At 39.8% G+C, this 20,607-nt stretch overlaps 1 protein-coding gene across 2 annotated transcripts in view; it reads right to left on the reverse strand.

Annotated features, from left to right (window-relative positions):
* Window positions 1-20,607, reverse strand: part of LOC145999770 (uridine phosphorylase 2) — a 137,968-nt gene that overhangs the window by 31,836 nt on the left and 85,525 nt on the right. For both annotated transcript variants that reach the window (XM_083137066.1, XM_083137065.1), the window contains exon 3: window positions 3,755-3,916. In XM_083137066.1, the coding sequence (XP_082993192.1) occupies window positions 3,755-3,916 (162 nt within the window). The remainder of the gene's footprint in view (window positions 1-3,754; window positions 3,917-20,607) is intronic.

The raw sequence follows: 20,607 nt of genomic DNA on the forward strand, positions 1-20,607 counted from the left end.
GTCCCATGAACAGCCAATTTCATCTACACCCATACACATCTTTATACTTCTATCATCTTCCCCAGACAAATTAATAAAGAAATATTGTATGAATTAACTCTATAATACTATAAAAAAAGTAAAAAAAGTAAAGTGTTCCCCTGTGCTTAGCACCACGCCATGACTATTAAGACAATAAATATCGCTGAGCCAATATTGATGCCATAGTATAATTATCAAAAAGTATCACGTGGGCTCTATTTACTGATAGCAGCTGATACTTTTTCAGCAATGTAGTCTTTTGCAGGGTCTACAAAATTGCTGCATTCTAATTATCCTGGAAATTATGCAAAATTCAAAGTTACCATTAATTTTGCACCAGCATTGTGTGAAAAAATTCTATTCTGTGTTTACATAATAAGTATTTTAATATTCTGATATAATTCTTGTTATTTTGAAGCAGAACTGTGGTAAATTGATACTGGTAATTTAAGTGGAATGTTCGCCCACTAATATCAATCAATATTTTGATCAATGCCTAACTCTGTGGTGGAATAGTTAGCAAATTGCACTACGATGCCTGAGGTCCCAGGTTCGAATCCCACCCTGTGCATGGGTGAGTGTCCATTCATCATATTATCACTAGGGGCCGGGACTTTATGTTATAACATATTTTTCATTTGGCTTCGGATCTAATATTGGGGTAAGATCTTTACATACCTGATGAAAATCAGCCGAAATAGACAAACTTGACAAAGCATATTTTGACATATTTCACCAATTTCACGTTTTGACAACATATTTCTTCAATTTTGTTGTAATAAGACATATTTTTGTATAATTTCGTAATTCTCTTGCACATAATCAGTTATTTCATATTTTTTTCTTCGTAGCTTTAGCACAATGGATAGTTCATATTGTCGATGGCAGGATACGGAAAGGCAGGAAGAAAGGTGCCGTCTTTTCTTAGTACAGAACAATACCCCACTTATTTTATCCCACCAACAATTGATAGCCAAGCAAACATTATTGAGGAAAAATGTTATCTTTAATTGTTGCACGGGAAGTAAAGAAGTTTCGTTCTCATTTCTTTGCCTTTTTCGCTTTTTACAAAAATCAGTCAAAAGTAAAAATAACATTCGGTACATTACAGCCCCTAATCTACTCTATCGGGTATGGGAGAAATTCGAGAGCACTGTTGTGCATATTTTTGGCTTTACTGGGAATATTTCTGCATTTGTCTGACATATTTGTAATTTTTCATGACATATTTTCCAATTTATATGGCATAATTACATACATATTTTACAGTTTTATAGGACATAAAGTCCCGGGTCCTAATTATCACACATCCCCATCTTCGCAACTATCCAAAAAGTGGCAGAAAAGTGAAGTAAAATAAACTAAATCAATCAATAATCAATCAATCAATTGCAAACATTATTATTTGTATTGGTGGAACCGGTAAGAGTATCAGCACTGGTATGGGTGGGTATCTGTTAAAAGTGGTATTGGCTCAACCCCAATATAAATAATATCTTTCCACATGCCTGTTTTCAGACACACGAATAACTTAAGAATTAATGAAGAAACCTAGAATCTCTTCCATTTTAACGTGTATAACATTAAAAGATACAGAAGCTCATGAGCAACTTGCAACATATACCGTGCTGACATCTAGAGAGCATTTCTTGCAGGCATCGAAAGTCAAAGCAAAACGCTTTGCCTCTCACCTGCTTCCCCTCAGCTCCCCTTTCATCCTGTGCAGCTGCTTAATTAGACCGATTTTACACACAGATGATTTTCTTGCAAGAAGAAGCTTTGAGCTGCAAGCTGGGAGAGAAATCCCAGCTTTAACTGCTCATGGGGAAAGGAAATGTTCATTAATTTAGCACAGTACGATTAGCTGTTGGATCTCTTTCTCAAAGGAATAAATTAATGCTGGAATTTTGAGAATTCTACACGTATTATTAACTTAACCTTTCTGATTCAAAATCAAGATACCCAGTGTGAATTTCAACTGCATTGATTCAAAGCTTTGAGCTCTCGTGCAAATGAATGGTATCTAATGTGTTAATAATGCCTTTTGAGAAGAATTATTACCTACAAGAAGCATGGACGTAACTTGTGACCTAACTTGGGGGGTGGGGAGGCAGAATCAGTAAGTTTTGGATCCTATAAGGGGCCTTCCCTACGGCGCAGTGGTATCATCGTAGCCTTGTAATTAAGGGGTCCCGGGTACGATTCCCAGTGGAGGCACATAGTGGTTCGGATCCCACTTTAAACTGTAGGTCCGGTCCCAATTAGCCTTACTGTGCATAAAGTGGACTTAAAACACCAACCCAATCAATCCATCCATCCCATACAAATATCTCCCAGAATTATTTGCTAAATAACCGTTACATTTGTGAAACCACAATTATTACTGTTTCTCAGGTCCCAGGAGGTTCTCAAAAGTACTGTTGTTGAACTTGTACATTTTTATAAACTGAAAACTTTTGGAGAGGCTTACCACTCTTACCACTGCCAAGTTACCGCTATGACAAGAAGTACATTCTATGTCTATGTCTATCCACATTCAATGTTTTGAACATTTTCACTTTGTTTATTAGCGTTTCTATGACATGTAAGGAAAAATTTATGGATTTTAGATATTTTTTTCAGTTATTGCTTTGCTTGATTGATTGACTTTCTTTATTTTACTTTGCTTTTCTTCCACTTTTGACTAACCGCCAAGATGTTTTTAAATAGCCATCACTTCGGCTCTCTTGCCCTCCCCGCACACAGGGTCAGGGAGGAAACCCGGTCATCAGAAGGGTGCAATAGAGAATGATCAGCGGCGTACATAAACCAGTATTTAAGTTCCTTAAATAATTTACTTAAATCATGGTTTAAAGGCTTGTTTTTATAGTTTCCGAACAATTACCCATATACATGGGCGTCGGGAGGAGGGGTCAAATGGGTTGGTAGATCCGCCCCCCCCTGAAAATTGACATTGTTCATTTAAAGATACAAGAAAGTCGAAAGTTTATTCCTCTTATTGTTAAGAACAGAAATAAAGTTCATTAAGTTAGTATTCGAAGAGAAAAATCAAAGTAAAAATGCATTGGATGGAAAACATTGAGTGAAAAATGCACGAACAAGGTTATATTCTACCATTTCATCATCCAAAGAACAAATCGTTCTACAGTTTTCAAAATTACACTTTTAGGTGAGAGGTCACACAACAAACTTTATGAAAAAAAATGCCCCTAACATTTAAACCCCTTTCTTGAATAAGATGTGCAAAAGTTAATATTAAAATCCATTTCAGATACTAACTACATAAAATGCAAAAGAAATAATGCAAAATAGTTGTGCTGGTATCACTCGTTTGGTGGATCAAGTCTTCCCATTTATATAATGATAATTATTATTATTATTATCATTATTTCGAATAAAATGTATTTTTGTTAGTTTATAATATTTATTATTGTATAACAACATTTATAACCATGTTAATAATACTTCTTATTTTTCTACTACTCAACTTATATCATTTGCCCGACCCTCCTTGCAAACATTTCTGGTGACGCCAGAAAAAAGTTTAAAAAAAGTTGGTTTAAAAGTGGTAAACGCAGTAACATGGAGAATATGTCAATTGGGTTGAGACATAATTTTCACATAACTTACCTGCAAGTTATTTTCCTACAATAATATTTAAAAATTACAATAGCTTCTTTGGACTGAACCAGTGTTCACATGAAGGCAATCTAATTAAGTAGTACCTACTTACGCTTATTGAAAGAACTGGGCCCACTTTGTACATGCAGTATCGGTAGGAGTATTTGCTGATGTCAAGAAGCGTTGTTCCCGCTGGTAGCTTGTGGCCGATTTCTTCCATAATGTAATACGCAAACTGCTCCATGCGTTTTGGAGTTCCACCCATACACACAAACTGAAAGTGCAGGAAATACATTGTCAAAAATTAATCCAATAGAACAAGAAAGAAATAATGAGGAGAGAGAGAGAGAGAGAGAGAGATATGCACAACTTCTCTCCCTCTCTCAAATCAAATTTGGAAATTATTTGGTAGAAATCACTGGCGTACGCAGGATAGTTTTTCGGGAGGTGCTGGAATTGTAAAGGTGGATAGTGCATGGCTGTTTTTTAGGGAGCTGGCATATACAATATTTCATATATTAAAAACATCCCACTCTCAATAATGGAAATCGGAAGTCATTTTAAGGCGAATTTGCATTTATCACTCTGGTTTTTCCTCCAAGCTCTTCTATTTGAAAATGTTGATTTTCTCAAAATTTCTGTATTTTTTCCCTCAAAAAGCTGTAGGCCCTTCAGCCTGTCTTCTGCGTACGCTACTGGTAGTAATAATAACCTGTGGCGGAACATTCCCTGAGGCTGTGAAGGATATGAATTTGAGACCTGATCAGAGAAGGCAAACGATCTAATGAGAAATTTAAAAGAAAATATCTTGTAAATATTTTGCACTGGTTTCATATCATCAACTACCATGAAATGTGTTATTTTCTTTCAAACAATAAAACAATATTGTATAAATCTCAATGAATTATATTTTCAGAAATCAAATTGGGTTGTACATAAATTGTATTTCTCTTTAAGATGTTATTTGAGGTAAATTTATAAATATCGAAAATAGTATTTTAATGGTTCAGTCTCTAAGCTAAGTTTCAGCATGTTTCATACATTCGAACTCGCGAAATAACGTGAATTTGGCATAAAATTCGAATTGTTCGTTTTTCGTGAATTTCAACACATCTTATGCTTTGGAAACGAAAAATACAGTGAAGATTAAACATTGCTTGTGTTCTAAGCTTACAAAAATTAAATGTATCATATTTAAGCGTGTATGGACCGTGTTAAAAATGTAAACATAAATATTGGTGAGGTCTTACTCTGTCCCCCCGGAACTTCCGGTTTAGGCCAGTTCCCGTTGTTTCCAGTACAGATTCACCGGCATACGAAGTAAGAAATGAGCGCTTGTTTTCATCAATTGTGCGACTATAGTGAAGAAAGGTTCTACTATGAAGGAGTGGACGTCAAGAATCCGTCGGATGATCAACTGCAGAGCAGATTATTAAAACATGACGTGTCTTTGTGGCCGCCAGTTGTATAGCATACTATCACTACGTATCTCATGCACACGCACGACGAACTCAAAACGTACGAAAGTTTAGATATATTCAACTATTTTGTAAATGGAAAAGTGAGGGAAAGAGAATTCTATAAAACTAGTGATATTATTATATTGTAAAGTATGCTTAACTGAATATTTGCCAACAAATCTGCAGAATTAATGACACATGCAAATGCTAGTAAATATGTGTGCTTTTAACTTCGCCTTTCCGCCTGAGGGATTTAGGGAGAACCTATGATATGGCATGCCACTTTCACTTGCACGAATTTACTTCAAACAACAAGGGAGTTTTCAGACCGAAGCGACAAGCGATATCGGGATTTCGCACAGGAAGCATTCGATCTAAAGCAAACCATTCACCACGCTTGCGCAAATAACAGGCCGGGGCAACACACTGCACAGTATTGATAAAACGGCCCAGTCCGAGCGACATGAAAGCGAGAAGCGACACCTGTAATTTGTCGTGTCGCTTTAATTCGGAAGATGTTGTCTATTTGTTAATGTTGATTTCCAAGAGACACGTATCGCTTCAGTCTGAAAGCTTCCTTTCGGACCAATTCACCACGAGAAAATGCACGTGTCGCTTGGACTGGTCTGTTTTCTGAGTACTATGCATCGTGTCGTCTCGGTCTGTTGTACTCGTATGCAAGGTAGATTGTTTCCTTTAGCATAAGGGGCCGTTGCTTGTCGCTTCGGTGTGTAATCTACGTGTCACTTCAAAGTGAATCCTCAGTGATCAACGAAATGTATCGAACCGAAGGGACGCGACAAGCTGCACGTGTCGCTCAGATTGCCAATGGCGTGTATTGTGTCGCCTGAGACTTGATTTCCCATGCGCGGTAAATGCTTATTTATAGAGTAAATGGGCCTGTGTCGCTTGTCACTTCGGTGTGAACCACTGCTGTCGCGTGTCGCTTAGGTTTGAAACCTTACTAAGAGTCGTTCTTTTCACCACAACACAATACGCAGATAAGCGATCAACATCTTGTAACAAAATGCAAGTCGTAAAAATCCTTTCCGGGTACCAATCCTTTCTCGTTCTGCTTGTATCCACAGGTTTCGTCTCTCTACGTCCTTCGGAAACCTACGAAGTGATACTTGACTCAATAAATTTGTTCAGGATCGAACTTTGCAACCATATGCTATGCAGCTGAACACGCTATTTCCTTGTAAAAGAATCTCCACTTTGCCGTTTCATATTATTGTCCATAGCACCGTAAGCGTAACCGGATGTTCCAGGGGCGCCAGACGAGTGCGAATGATCAGCAGTAGTTCCGCCTTTAACACCGTCTATAACGTGCAAGTTTTCCAAAACTTTATCCCATAAAAACTATGTGTGTTGTACATGAAATAATTCCGACAGCTACATGGAACCATGTGTAAATGTACGTTTCCCATGATTTTTCATCTTCTATCGAAACATTTTCCATCACCGAGCACAGCGACGGGGTTTTGGTGGAGATCGAACCCTCACCTACCGTCATACGGGAGCAATAACATCGGTAAATGTGTTTTAAAAGTAGTTTCCAATGTATGAATCACGAACAGACCATGTGACTTATAAATTAAAATACTAGTTTAAAAATACAATGAAGATTAATTTTAGGTTTATTTGGCAGGAAAAGTGTGCTAAAGCAACACCGCTTTTGGAAAAAATAACACCGAAAAATCGAGGTCCCTAGAAGTCGAGCCAAGCTAACTCCCGGTGCGGGGCCCGCCTTTCTGACAGCGACCCGCTGATGCTGCGTTTACTTGCAGACAAACAGCTGATTAGGTCTACCGCTGCCCCGTTTGGGCAACAAGCGACAACCTTAGAATTCCTCCTCTCCGCATCGGCCAGCAGGAGAACATGATTTTGTCAAAATAACCGTTCAGCTCCAGGGTGCGAAATCATTGAAGACTGGTGGGAAGGAAAGATCTTAATCTACAAACTCACCCCCACACATATTTATAAATTATACGATATACATATTTATGTTATTAAATATAAGAATAAATTACTAAATAATTAAAAATACATTATTATGATTATTAAATGCATATAAAGTAATTAATTTGTTACTTTTATACATAGCAGATATTTATAAAGTACCAAACTAATTCCTTCACTAACTATTTAAGTTACGAAGTTGAAGTGTTCTTTTCTAAGCTTTTATTTAGATTTTGCTTTATGTTAATATTAACCAATTAGATTTCATAGTTATTATTATCTTGCATTCTTGTTTTACTTTCATTATGCGTATTGATGTAAATCTGGTAACGATCTTGAGAGAGAGAGAAAGAGAGAAAGCATTCAACACTCACAAACACACTACTTTGTGTGTGTTTTCGATATTATTCTTAGTAAAGTATATTTGAAGTCAAAAGTAATTACTTATCTTTTGTTTTTTATGTCAAAAACTTTCCTCCCCGGAAATTATTGGGGGGGATTTTTGAGGCCAAGATTGTTGGTGGGGGTGAAATCCCCCTGCCCTCTCCAGGATTTCGCACCCTGTTCATCTCTGTGAATGGGGGCAGGGAGTTAGCGTGGCTGAGCATTTTCTCATAGGCACCGAATTTGAGTACAGTGCAACCACAGTTTCCCCATATATCCACGATCCTTATGCATAACGCCGTATCGGGGGTCGACCACGTTCTTCAATTTCCTGCAAACATCAGTCATCCTCATCGTCGCGATTAACCAGAAGTGACACAAACATGGCTCTAAACAACAAAAATACAAAAGCAAGATTCTTATGCATTACATAAGATAAAACTTGCGTCGTCTTGATTCCCTCAAATGTACTTAGTTCATTCAAATGAAAAGGTCCATTTTATTTTTTCTGAAATAGCGTTTTATACGAGACAGTAATTTCATGTGTTTTGTATACCCACAGGTATATGTGACGTTTTAGTAATGAGGCATCTGCGCATGCGCAAGTGTGTCCAGGTAGCACGTGTCTGTTATCTAATCACCTTCACTTTCTTCCCTCCAGGTGGAACGCTGTGCTGAACAATAGAGCTGCCATTAAGGGATGTGTCCAAGGAAGAACAGCGGGGTGTCATTCGGTTTCTTCATGCCGAAGGAGTACATCCAGCGGACATTCATAGGAGAATGAAAGTTGTGTATGAAAAATGTGTATCGGACAAAACAGTGAGAAAATGGTGTAGGCGTTTTCGTGGTGGACGAAACACATTGAAGCTCGGCCGGGACAGTTGAAAAATCTCATTTCTGATTGGACAGTGGCTGCTATTGACAACCTTATTCAAGAAGACAGACGAATATCCCTGGCAGCCATTAGCGAACAAGTGAACGTGTCATTGGGCAGTGTGCATGACATTGTGAGGCACAGACTGGGTTACAGGAAAGTGTGCGCACAATGGGTGCCAAAGTGTTTGTCAGAGGAACAAAAAATGTGCCGAATGGGAATGTCATTGGCTCATTTGATGCGATACAGGAATGAAGGTGAGGACCTTATCAGCAAAATCATTGCTGGAGATGAATCCATCTGCCCGTATTACCAGCCAGAATCAAGGAGGGACAGTATGGAATGGAAGCATACAGGTTCACCAAAACCAAAGAAAAGCAAGTCACTACCTAAAGTCGGCAAACTTATGATGACAGTATTTTACGATGACCAAGGGCCACTGCTAGTGGAGTTCCTTCCGGAGGGACACACAATTAACGCAAACACGTACTGTGAAACACTGCATCGTCTACGGACATCAATCAAGAATAAGCATCGAGGAAAACTCAGCAAAGGCATCATTTTACTCCAGGACAATGCTCGTCCCCATACAGCCAGACAGACACAGGATATGTTGCAATCATTCCATTGGGAAGTGCTAGACCACCCTGCCTACAATCCTGACTTGAGTCCATGTGATTTTCACATTTTCGGACCTATGAAGAAACACCTCAGAGGACGACGCTTTGCCTCGAGTCCTGAGCTGCAGGAAGCTGTCAGGGATTGGTTTCATTCCCAGCACAAGGACTTCTTCTACCAAGGAATTCGTAACCTTGTTTCAAAGTGGTACCAGTGTCTTACCTCATACGGTGAATATGTGTAGCCAACTACTGTAATAAAGTTTCTGCAAGGAAATGGACCTTTTCATTTGAATGCACCTAATATTTGAAGTCGGCTCGTTCTCCATCACTTAGGGGAAGGATCCCTAGCCCCGGACGGCACTGAGCCGCGGACACCACGTAGTTCTACCTATTCGCGACAGATAGCAGAAGCTGTCTGTTATTGATAGTAGCGACTAACAGCGTACACTCCATAGTAAGAAGCATGTGGCTTTCACTCCGAGTGGAGCGTTGCAATAAGTAGGAGTGTGCTTTTTTGCCGAAAGTGGGAAATTTGTTGTGGCGGGAAACGAATTGTCATTGTTCGTAGTGAACTTACTGGTAAGTAATTTACGTTATCATTATGGTAAATAGTAAGGTAGGGATGTGTTGTGTGTTGATGTATGCTGCAAAGGTGAAATTTATTCCTATGGAAACAGTTAGTAGCATTGTTTGTGGGTACATACGTCGCCCCTAGCCCCGGACATACGTTTGGCACCTAGCCCCGGACAGCACTGAATGTTCTTAGAATGGCATTATAGTGTCCTATGTAGGCCTAATTGTTATTGTTTATATAAAACCAAATGAGCATACGAACAAATCGTAAAATAGTTTTAAATTATTTGCAGGTACGATGCCACGAACTACAAACAGAGGTGTCTGGGGCGAGGAGGCTATGAAGAAAGCGCTTGATGAGATAATGAGTGGAAAATTAGGAATCAGAGAAGTAGCTGTTAGGTTCGGTATTTCCAGAAGTTCACTGCATGATAGGGTTACATTGGTACGAAGTGGATCAGAAGTCCGCCTTCAACCCAAGTTGGGACGTTTTCAACAGACATTCGAGGGGATTGAAGATCAACTTGTTCGATATGTGGTAGAGCTGGAGAATCGTTTGATGCCTTTAACAAGAAAAGAATTTCTTAGGCTTGCATATGACCTAGCGGTGGAACTCAAAATTGAGCACAGATTTAACAAAGATCAGAGGACTGCAGGAAAGCATTTCTACAGAAATTTCATGAAACGACACCCAGAAATTGCATTAAGAGTCCCACAATCCACGAGTCTGATGCGTTGAGTTGGCTTTAATAAACCACAGGTCGATCTATTTTATCAGAAGTTGGAAGGCCTAATGACACAACACAATTGTCCTGCATCTCGCATGTACAATGCGGATGAAACTGGGGTCTCCTGTTTGCACACTAATCAAAAGGTTTTGTCAAGCACAGGGAAACGGCAAGTGGGAATTGTGTCAGCTGCATTCACCAAGGTTGCTCGCCTTGATATTGCGAAGAATGGATATCTCTGCACTGGCATTTACCCATTCAATCCCAACATTTTTTCCGACCTCGATTTCTTGCCAAGTCAGATGACAAACATTGGAGAAACCGCTGAAACTAACACTACTGATGACCGTTTTGACCAAGCCTGTAGGCCTATCAGTCAGACTCAGCCTACCTCCCAAGCTTCCACCTCTGGTGTTCAGACTACCTCCCAAGCTTCCACCTCTGGTGTGCAGACTACCTCCCAAGCTTCCACCTCTGGTGTTCAGACTAGCTCCCAAGCTTCCACCTCTGGTGTTCAGCCTACAGCAGGACGGGATGTGAGGCAAGGCGAATCAACTAAGAATGTTTCGTCTATTCTTCAGAAACTTTCACCACTTCCAGATGCATCGATGAGAGGACTTGTTGTTTCGAGAAAACGTAAATCCCAGAGAAGTGAAGTGCTTACTTCCACTCCATATAAAAATCAACTTTTGGACAAACAAAACACGCGCAGGAAACAAAATACTGCGCTAAATTATAAGGGACGACGTTTAGATTACGAGGAACGCACAAGTATGGAACAGGCAACTTCAGGCTGTAGGACCACGTGTTTAATCTGTGGAGAGGAATTCGAAGAAGATTGGATTCAGTGTGCCACCTGCAAGGGCTGGGCTCATGAGGCATGTGCAGAAATTGATCCCAGCAACCCCTACTACTATTGGGACGTATGTATTCAGACATGAGGATAGCAACAAACGAACAAACAAACTGTCCGGGGCTACCTCCCCAGTTTCATATTCGAGCCATTACCTAACATTCAATTTCATGTGTGCTGTACCTCTCTGTTCATAGTTTCTGGGTGCACAAGGTAGTATAACTGTGTGGTATACTATTGTCCTTCACTATGTCGTTTATCATCTAAAAATGTAATGGTTTTCCAGACCAGCTGTTTTTTTCATTAGTGTCCGGGGCTTGGGACCCTTCCCCTATGCTTGAATCACACGAGGCTTGATTTCTTGCCGGATTTTCAAGTTGGGCTTGGATTAGTTGCGTGGTACTGGCTCATCCGCTAGTTTTCGCCTCACACGATACTCGTTACCGTACTTGTCGGTGTAATTTTGTTTCCACAAGGCATTGCGCAGAGCAGACAAGGTAAAATGATGGACGAGTGTCTTGAGGAAGAATAGCTACTGCAATTACTGTATTATTTAAAATTAAAAGAAAAGCATGGGCTAGAAATTGGCTCGAAAGAAAATACCGGGTGTACACAAAGTGTCTGACACTATTCAATTATTAATAAATCAAAGACTGATGAAGATACAAATAAACTGGTTGCAATGATAGATAGATAAACTCAGACAGTTTTATGTAATGTATCAGTACACCTCTACATGTGCTCATTTTGTCGCACGAAGAATGTCAAGGCGACAATCGATTATTTCCAACGTTCGGGTCAGCATGCAAACATTCATGGTGGCTATCGCGTTGTTTCACATGTTACAAACAATGTCTGCCACATATCCCTACTCCCCAGAGAAAAAAATAATCGAATGCGGTTGTGTCGAGTGACCTCGGGGTCCAAGGAATCGGATCACCAAGTCCAATTCATCTTCCCGCAAAGCGTTCGTTCAAAAGACGACGAACAATGATGACGAACCTTACAAGTGTCGTCAAAACTAGTCTAGCAGCCAGTCATAATTTCCAGCCAGGTTCAGCTCCAACTAGAGGGTATTTTTATTGAAAATCCAATTCCGTGTGATTCGCTCTTTACTGGGCGAAATAAAAATGTTCATTAATTCTGCAAGAGAATAGGTGCATTTATCAAGTTATATTCTTACTACTTGAGTGGGTTTAAAGTTAAGGAAAGTCAGCAGTGCAGTCCACGGTAAGCATGGAAGTCAGGAAAAGTATGCTCCTGTTCACCACCTCTGTTAGGAAACGCGAAGACAGCAGACTATACCTGAGGTGCTTATGTTCCGAAAAAAAAGTGAAAAATATATACACGTTCCATACCTCGTTAAAATGTTAAATCTAACATGATTATTAATATTATGTATTCATTAGCCCCTTCTATTAACACACACAGGATTTCCCATGAACTGTAGAAGAAATTGGCCAACTTTTTTGCCAGTTCAGACCAGAGATGTCCAGTCTCCAGGAGTCTTGCGAGGCTGAGGCCGTGTGAGGCCGAAGACCGAGATGCAGTTCGGAGGCTGATGCCGTGCGAGGCCGGAGGCCGACCTTCAACTCGGAGGCCGGGCCTCGCGAGGCCGACGTCAAATGGCCATCTGTAGTTCCCTGTGATTCGGCCTTTAGAATGCTCTGTTGAGGGTTCGCCCGGTGGCTCAGTCATCAACGCGACGGATTACAACGTGCAAGAGGATTGGGCTACTAGGAAGACAACAGCGAACATCGGACTCAGCAAAGCAGACTGGATACCGGTGTAACGGGGAATTTGGACTCCGTAGAAAAGTGACTGTACAGTCAATTTTCTACAGAGAAAAATGACTGCCCTTTTCACTTCCCGTCAATTAAGCAGGGGGTAAAATATCCCCGTAGAAAAATGACTGCCTGTCAATTCCCACTTAAAAGAAGGGGTACAAATTCCCCGTAGAAAAATGACTGCCCAATTAAATCCTGCTTATATTAGGAGGGGGTACAATTTCCCCGCAGAAAAGTGACTGCCCGTTAAAATCCTGCTTATATTAGGAGGGGGTATAATTTCCCAGTAGAAAAGTGACTGCCCTATTCAATCCTGCTAATATGAGAAGGGGGTACAATTTCCCCGTAGAAAAGTGACTGCCCCCTTATATCCAGCTTATATTAGGAGGGGGTACAAATTCCCCGTAGAAAAATGACTGCCCAATTAAATCCTGCTTATATTAGGAGGGGGTACAATTTCCCCGCAGAAAAGTGACTGCCCGTTAAAATCCTGCTTATATTAGGAGGGGGTATAATTTCCCAGTAGAAAAGTGACTGCCCTATTCAATCCTGCTAATATGAGAAGGGGGTACAATTTCCCCGTAGAAAAGTGACTGCCCCCTTATATCCAGCTTATATTAGGAGGGGGTACAAATTCCCCGTAGAAAAGTGACTGCCCCCTTAAACTTTGCTTATATTAGGAGGGGGTACAATTTCCCCGTAGAAAAGTGACTGCCCCTTTAAATCCTGCTTATATTAGGAGGGGGTATAATTTCCCCGTAGAAAAGTGACTGCCCTATTAAATCCTGCTAATATTAGAAGGGGGTACAATTTCCCCGTAGAAAAGTGACTGCCCCCTTATATCCTGCTTATATTAGGAGGGGGTACAATTTCCCCTTAGAAAAGTGACTGCCCCCTTATATCCCGCTTATATTAGGAGGGGGTACAAATTCCCCGTAGAAAAGTGACTGCCCCCGTAAATCCTGCTTATATTAGGAGGGGGTATAATTTCCCCGTAGAAAAGTGACTGCCCTTTTAAATCCTGCTAATATGAGAAGGGGGTACAATTTCCCCGTAGAAAAGTGACTGCCCTATTAAATCTTGCTAATATGAGAAGGGGGTACAATTTCCCCGTAGAAAAGTGACTGCCCCCTTATATGCTGCTTATATTAGGAGGGGGTACAAATTCCCCGTAGAAAAGTGACTGCCCCCTTAAACTTTGCTTATATTAGGAGGGGGTACAATTTCCCCGTAGAAAAGTGACTGCCCCTTTAAATCCTGCTTATATTAGGAGGGGGTATAATTTCCCCGTAGAAAAGTGACTGCCCTATTAAATCCTGCTAATATTAGAAGGGGGGTACAATTTCCCCGTAGAAAAGTGACTGCCCCCTTATATCCTGCTTATATTAGGAGGGGGTACAATTTCCCCGTAGAAAAGTGACTGCCCCCTTATATCCTGCTTATATTAGGAGGGGGTACAAATTCCCCGTAGAAAAGTGACTGCCCCCGTAAATCCTGCTTATATTAGGAGGGGGTATAATTTCCCCGTAGAAAAGTGACTGCCCTTTTAAATCCTACTAATATGAGAAGGGGGTACAATTTCCCCGTAGAAAAGTGACTGCCCTATTAAATCCTGCTAATATGAGAAGGGGGTACAATTTCCCCGTAGAAAAGTGACTGCCCCCTTATATCCTGCTTGTATTAGGAGGGGGTACAAATTCCCCGTAGAAAAGTGACTGCCCCCTTAAATCCTGCTTATATTAGGAAGGGGTATAATTTTCCCGTAGAAAAGTGACTGCCCTATTAAATCCTGCTTATATTAGGAGGGGGTATAATTTCCCCGTAGAAAAGTGACTGCCCTATTAAATCCTGCTAATATGAGAAGGGGGTACAATTTCCCCGTAGAAAAGTGACTGCCCCCTTATATGCTGCTTATATTAGGAGGGGGTACAAATTCCCCGTAGAAAAGTGACTGCCACCTTATATGCTGCTTATATTAGGAGGGGGTACAAATTCCCCGTAGAAAAGTGACTGCCCCCTTAAATCCTGCTTATATTAGGAGGGGGTACAATTTCCCCGTAGAAAAGTGACTGCCCGTAAAAATCCTGTTATATTAGGAGGGGGTATAATTTCCCCGTAGAAAAGTGACTGCCCCCTTATATCCTGCTTATATTAGGAGGGGGTACAATTTCCCCGTAGAAAAGTGACTGCCCCCTTATATCCTGCTTATATTAGGAGGGGGTACAAATTCCCCGTAGAAAAGTGACTGCCCCCGTAAATCCTGCTTATATTAGGAGGGGGTATAATTTCCCCGTAGAAAAGTGACTGCCCTTTTAAATCCTACTAATATGAGAAGGGGGTACAATTTCCCCGTAGAAAAGTGACTGCCCTATTAAATCCTGCTAATATGAGAAGGGGGTACAATTTCCCCGTAGAAAAGTGACTGCCCCCTTATATCCTGCTTGTATTAGGAGGGGGTACAAATTCCCCGTAGAAAAGTGACTGCCCCCTTAAATCCTGCTTATATTAGGAAGGGGTATAATTTTCCCGTAGAAAAGTGACTGCCCTATTAAATCCTGCTTATATTAGGAGGGGGTATAATTTCCCCGTAGAAAAGTGACTGCCCTATTAAATCCTGCTAATATGAGAAGGGGGTACAATTTCCCCGTAGAAAAGTGACTGCCCCCTTATATGCTGCTTATATTAGGAGGGGGTACAAATTCCCCGTAGAAAAGTGACTGCTCTATTAAATCCTGCTTATATTAGGAGGGGGTACAATTTCCCCGTAGAAAAGTGACTGCCCCCTTATATCCTGCTTATATTAGGAGGGGATACAAAATCCCCGTAGAAAAGTGACTGCCCCCTTAAATCCTGCTTATATTAGGAGGGGGTATAATTTCCCCGTAGAAAACTGACTGCCCTATTAAATCCTGCTAATATGAGAAGGGGGTACAATTTCCCCGTAGAAAAGTGACTGCCCTATTAAATCCTGCTAATATGAGAATTGGGTACAAATTCCCCGTAGAAAAGTGACTGCCCCCTTAAATCCTGCTTATATTAGGAGGGGGTACAATTTCCCCGTAGAAAAGTGACTGCCCGTAAAAATCCTGCTTATATCAGGAGGGGGTATAATTTCCCCGTAGAAAAGTGACTGCCCTATTAAATCCTGCTAATATGAGAAGGGGGTACAATTTCCGCGTAGAAAAGTGACTGCCCCCTTATATCCAGCTTATATAAGAGGGGGTACAAATTCCCCGTAGAAAAGTGACTGCCCCCTTAAATCCTGCTTATATTAGGAGGGGGTACAATTTCCCCGTAGAAAAGTGACTGCCCCTTTAAATCCTGCTTATATTAGGAAGGGGTATAATTTCCCCGTAGAAAAGTGACTGCCCTTTTAAATCCTGCTAAAATGAGAAGGGGGTACAATTTCCCCGTAGAAAAGTGACTGCCCTATTAAATCCTGCTAATATGAGAAGGGGGTACAATTTCCCCGTAGAAAAGTGACTGCCCCCATATATCCTGCTTATATTAGGAGGGGGTACAAATTCCCCGTAGAAAAGTGACTGCCCCCTTAAATCCTGCTTATATTAGGAGGGGGTATAATTTCCCCGTAGAAAAGTGACTGCCCCTTTAAATCCTGCTTATATTCGGAGGGGGTATAATTTCCCCGTAGAAAAGTGACTGCCCTCTTAAATCCTGCTAATATGAGAAGGGGGTACAATTTCCCCGTAGAAAAGTGACTGCCCTATTAAATCCTGCTTATATTAGGAGGGGGTACAATTTCCCCGTAGAAAAGTGACTGCCCCCTTATATCCTGCTTATATTAGGAGGGGATACAAAATCCCCGTAGAAAAGTGACTGCCCCCTTAAATCCTGCTTATATTAGGAGGGGGTATAATTTCCCCGTAGAAAAGTGACTGCCCTTTAAATCCTGCTTATTTTAGAAGGGGGTACAATTTCCCCGTAGAAAAGTGACTGCCCCCTTATATGCTACTTATATTAGGAGGGGGTACAATTTCTTCGTAGAAAAGTGACTGCCCCCTTATATCCTGCTTATATTAGGAGGGGGTATAATTTCCCCGTAGAAAAGTGACTGCCCCATTAAATCCTGCTAATATTAGAAGGGGGTACAATTTCCCCGTAGAAAAGTGACTGCCCCTTTTATCTTTAATATATATGGAGGGGGTACAAATTTCCCCCTAGAAAAGTTACTGTTCTAATAATAAGTTCTTACATGAGAAATTGCATACAAAATGCTACGGAGAAAAGTTGCTGCTTACTTAATTTACTTCACAAAACAGTAGGGAAATTAGATGTACTATATTGTCGTATAAAGCCTTTATAACTCTGGTATCTGGCTCATCATTGACTTAATTATTACGTACAACTTTCTCATTTGAATGTTCATCAAAACATTTGAATGAGTCTACCATTTGAGAAGGGTGATAAAGGTGTCCTGGGTTCAATACCCGGTGGAGGCACATAGTAATTCGGATCCAACTTTAAACTGTGGGTCCATTCTTGATTAGACTTAGTGTGCATAAATTAAAACGCTAACTCAATCAATCCATCAATCAAGACATTTGAATTGCATTTTCTTGAAACATTTTGGACAACAAATTTGTACACAATGTGTGTGTGTACTGTCACAAATAAATAGGTTTCTCATCATAAAAATACTTCTTATAGAATCTATGCATAACTAACAAAAAGTAAAACACTTTGTCCCTTGTGGTAATTATATTTATTTGAAAAGCACGACGAGAGCCCGTAGAAGCGATATTTTAACATGGAAATATTTTATAACTTGTAAAATATAATTGAAAGTGGTTGCTTCCACATATCCGTAGTAACTCTCGAATTTAAAAATTACATTGATGCATTTTATGATAGAACCTTTGATCAATTTTTAAAATAATCGAATACACACGTTATTCGTGTTGTGAGGTTGATAAAACATAATTTTGTTACACAGAAACATATATTACATATAAACATACTTACACACACCAACATATTTATGTACACACTAATCATATTTTCATAGGAACAAATAACAAGATACATCTACACACAGACTATAGTTTTAATTGTAACATTTTGATCAGAATCAATACGATTCAGAAACACAAGGAATACACAAGTCAAATAAAACAATTGTTTTAACTTCAAAAAAATTGAACAAAAAAATAATATACAATGCATATAGCATGAGAATTATGATTTATCACTTTTCACTAAATATGTATTTCAATAATGCTGTAGTGCATTTTAATATAATATGTGATGTATTTCAATTTATACAAAAACTTTATCAAATACAGACATTTATAATTTCGTTGTGGTTTGCAACTAACCTATTACATATTATTCACCATGTTTAACACATGAAGGAGTCAATGGATGATATTCTTAAGCCACATGTTTGATTTTTATGTTGTTGTTGTTGAACATACCATCATGCACAATAAGCAACCCACTGTCCAAAAAGTGCGAGACATTGTCATTTTTCTTATCGAATGGGAGTATAATATGTACATCACTGAAGTTTTTGGCTCTCCAACCAGGTGGTCATCTGTGTAGTGATATAGTCATAAGCCACACTTTCCCTCTACGTAGGCTGTACATGCACCGTTAGAAAACATGGATTTTGGAGACAATAATGAAGGAAGTGACGAGTCACATCTTTTTGATAGTAATAGTGGAAATTTCTGGCACCCGTCAGCTAGCAGTTCAGTGTGGAACTCATCCTTCTGTACGTGTAATTATGAAATAGAGTTGTGGTTATGTTCGCTGTGGCTTGTGACTATCCGTTGAAAGTTTATATGCTGCATAAAACATTGATTACTACAATCCTCTGATCACATTAACTAAATATAAAGTATATTTTCTTTCAAGCTAGTAAATATCTATGTCAAACGTGATTAATTAAGGCAGACGTCCCATTAACTTGAGCCGACCAGCTGAAACATTGCCACAAAAATCCACACTTTCAAGGAAAATGCAGCTGAATCGCCCACGATAGAACAGAGAGAAAGCAAAATGGAGACGTAATAGCGGATGCCAATAAGTACCCGATAAAACAAAGAGTACGGGGCATGCTGTTAGTTTAAGACATTCCTTCGCTTGTTCCAAGAAATGTACGACAAAATGCTGAGAGAGTATGTAATATCTGCATTCATCTTGAGACCTGGGTGATTTTAATGCTAAATCAGCATCGTAATTTATGGACACGGGATTGAGGTGAATGTGAACCTTAATATGTTATTAATGATGCATAAAATCAGTAAACCTGAATGCCCATGTCTTCCTGTAGTTTCTAACCTAATAACGTGGAGAAAACCTCGAATTTGGCTTATGACTATATTCTACAGAAAAGCTGTGCGATATGATAGGGAGGTACAGTAAGGGCTACATTAATTTTCTCGAAAGATGAGCACGTTGGTACCATGCATTCTTTACAAGTTGTTTATGTATCATGTGTAGAATGATGCACGATATATACAAGTAACTTACAAACATTACACATGGAACTAGCTTGTTGCAAACTTCTTTCAAGGCAGTTCTACGACAGTCAATCCACAGTCATGTATGCCGTAGTTGTATGTCCAAAGTGTTCTTTCGAAAAATGCAGAATGAGCACTTGATTTTGGATTTGGAAATGCGTTCTGCATATCTATTTCTATGGTGTGGATTTTACTTTGGCGAAGTGGTTAAATCCATGATTCACTTTAGCCCAAAGTCAGCCTTTTCAATGTAATTCCTTGCTCTTTTTTCAGGTATTTCCTCTGGGGACAGTTCTGAATTACACGTGTATTTTGAGATGGCATTAATAAATCATGTACAGCTTTTTCGGGGAATTTATGTCCATGATTAACAAGTATATCCCTCTCTTCCTGTTTTGGTATTGTTAAAGTTTCCTTCATTGGGTGTTGAAAATTTATCTCTTGCGCATAGTTCTGCAAATCATGGACAGTCAAAATAACCTCTTTACGGATTGAAAAGTTTAAGGTCATGAACTTGTAGATAAAACGAAAAGTTTACTGATCTTGTTGATTGTTTGTTCTCCATCTTTCTGTGACACTTGCTTTTCTTTGGCATCATTTCCAGGCAGCCATAAGCTTAGCATTCTGTTCATTAAAATCACCCAGGTCTCAAGATGAATGCAGATATTACATACTCTCTCAGCATTTTGTCGTACATTTCTTGGAACAAGCGAAGGAATGTCTTAAACTAACAGCATGCCCCGTACTCTTTGTTTTATCGGGTACTTATTGGCATCCGCTATTACGTCTCCATTTTGCTTTCTCTCTGTTCTATCGTGGGCGATTCAGCTGCCTTTTCCTTGAAAGTGTGGATTTTTGTGGCAATGTTTCAGCTGGTCGGCTCAAGTTAATGGGACGTCTGCCTTAATTAATCACGTTTGACATAGATATTTACTAGCTTGAAAGAAAATATACTTTATATTTAGTTAATGTGATCAGAGGATTGTAGTAATCAATGTTTTATGCAGCATATAAACTTTCAACGGATAGTCACAAGCCACAGCGAACATAACCACAACTCTATTTCATAATTACACGTACAGAAGGATGAGTTCCACACTGAACTGCTAGCTGACGGGTGCCAGAAATTTCCACTATTACTATCAAAAAGATGTGACTCGTCACTTCCTTCATTATTGTCTCCAAAATCCATGTTTTCTAACGGTGCATGTACAGCCTACGTAGAGGGAAAGTGTGGCT

The sequence above is a fragment of the Lepisma saccharinum genome, chromosome 15 (assembly GCF_977018435.1).
Source record: "Lepisma saccharinum chromosome 15, izLepSacc3.1, whole genome shotgun sequence".
NCBI classification, from domain to species: Eukaryota; Metazoa; Arthropoda; class Insecta; order Zygentoma; family Lepismatidae; genus Lepisma; species Lepisma saccharinum.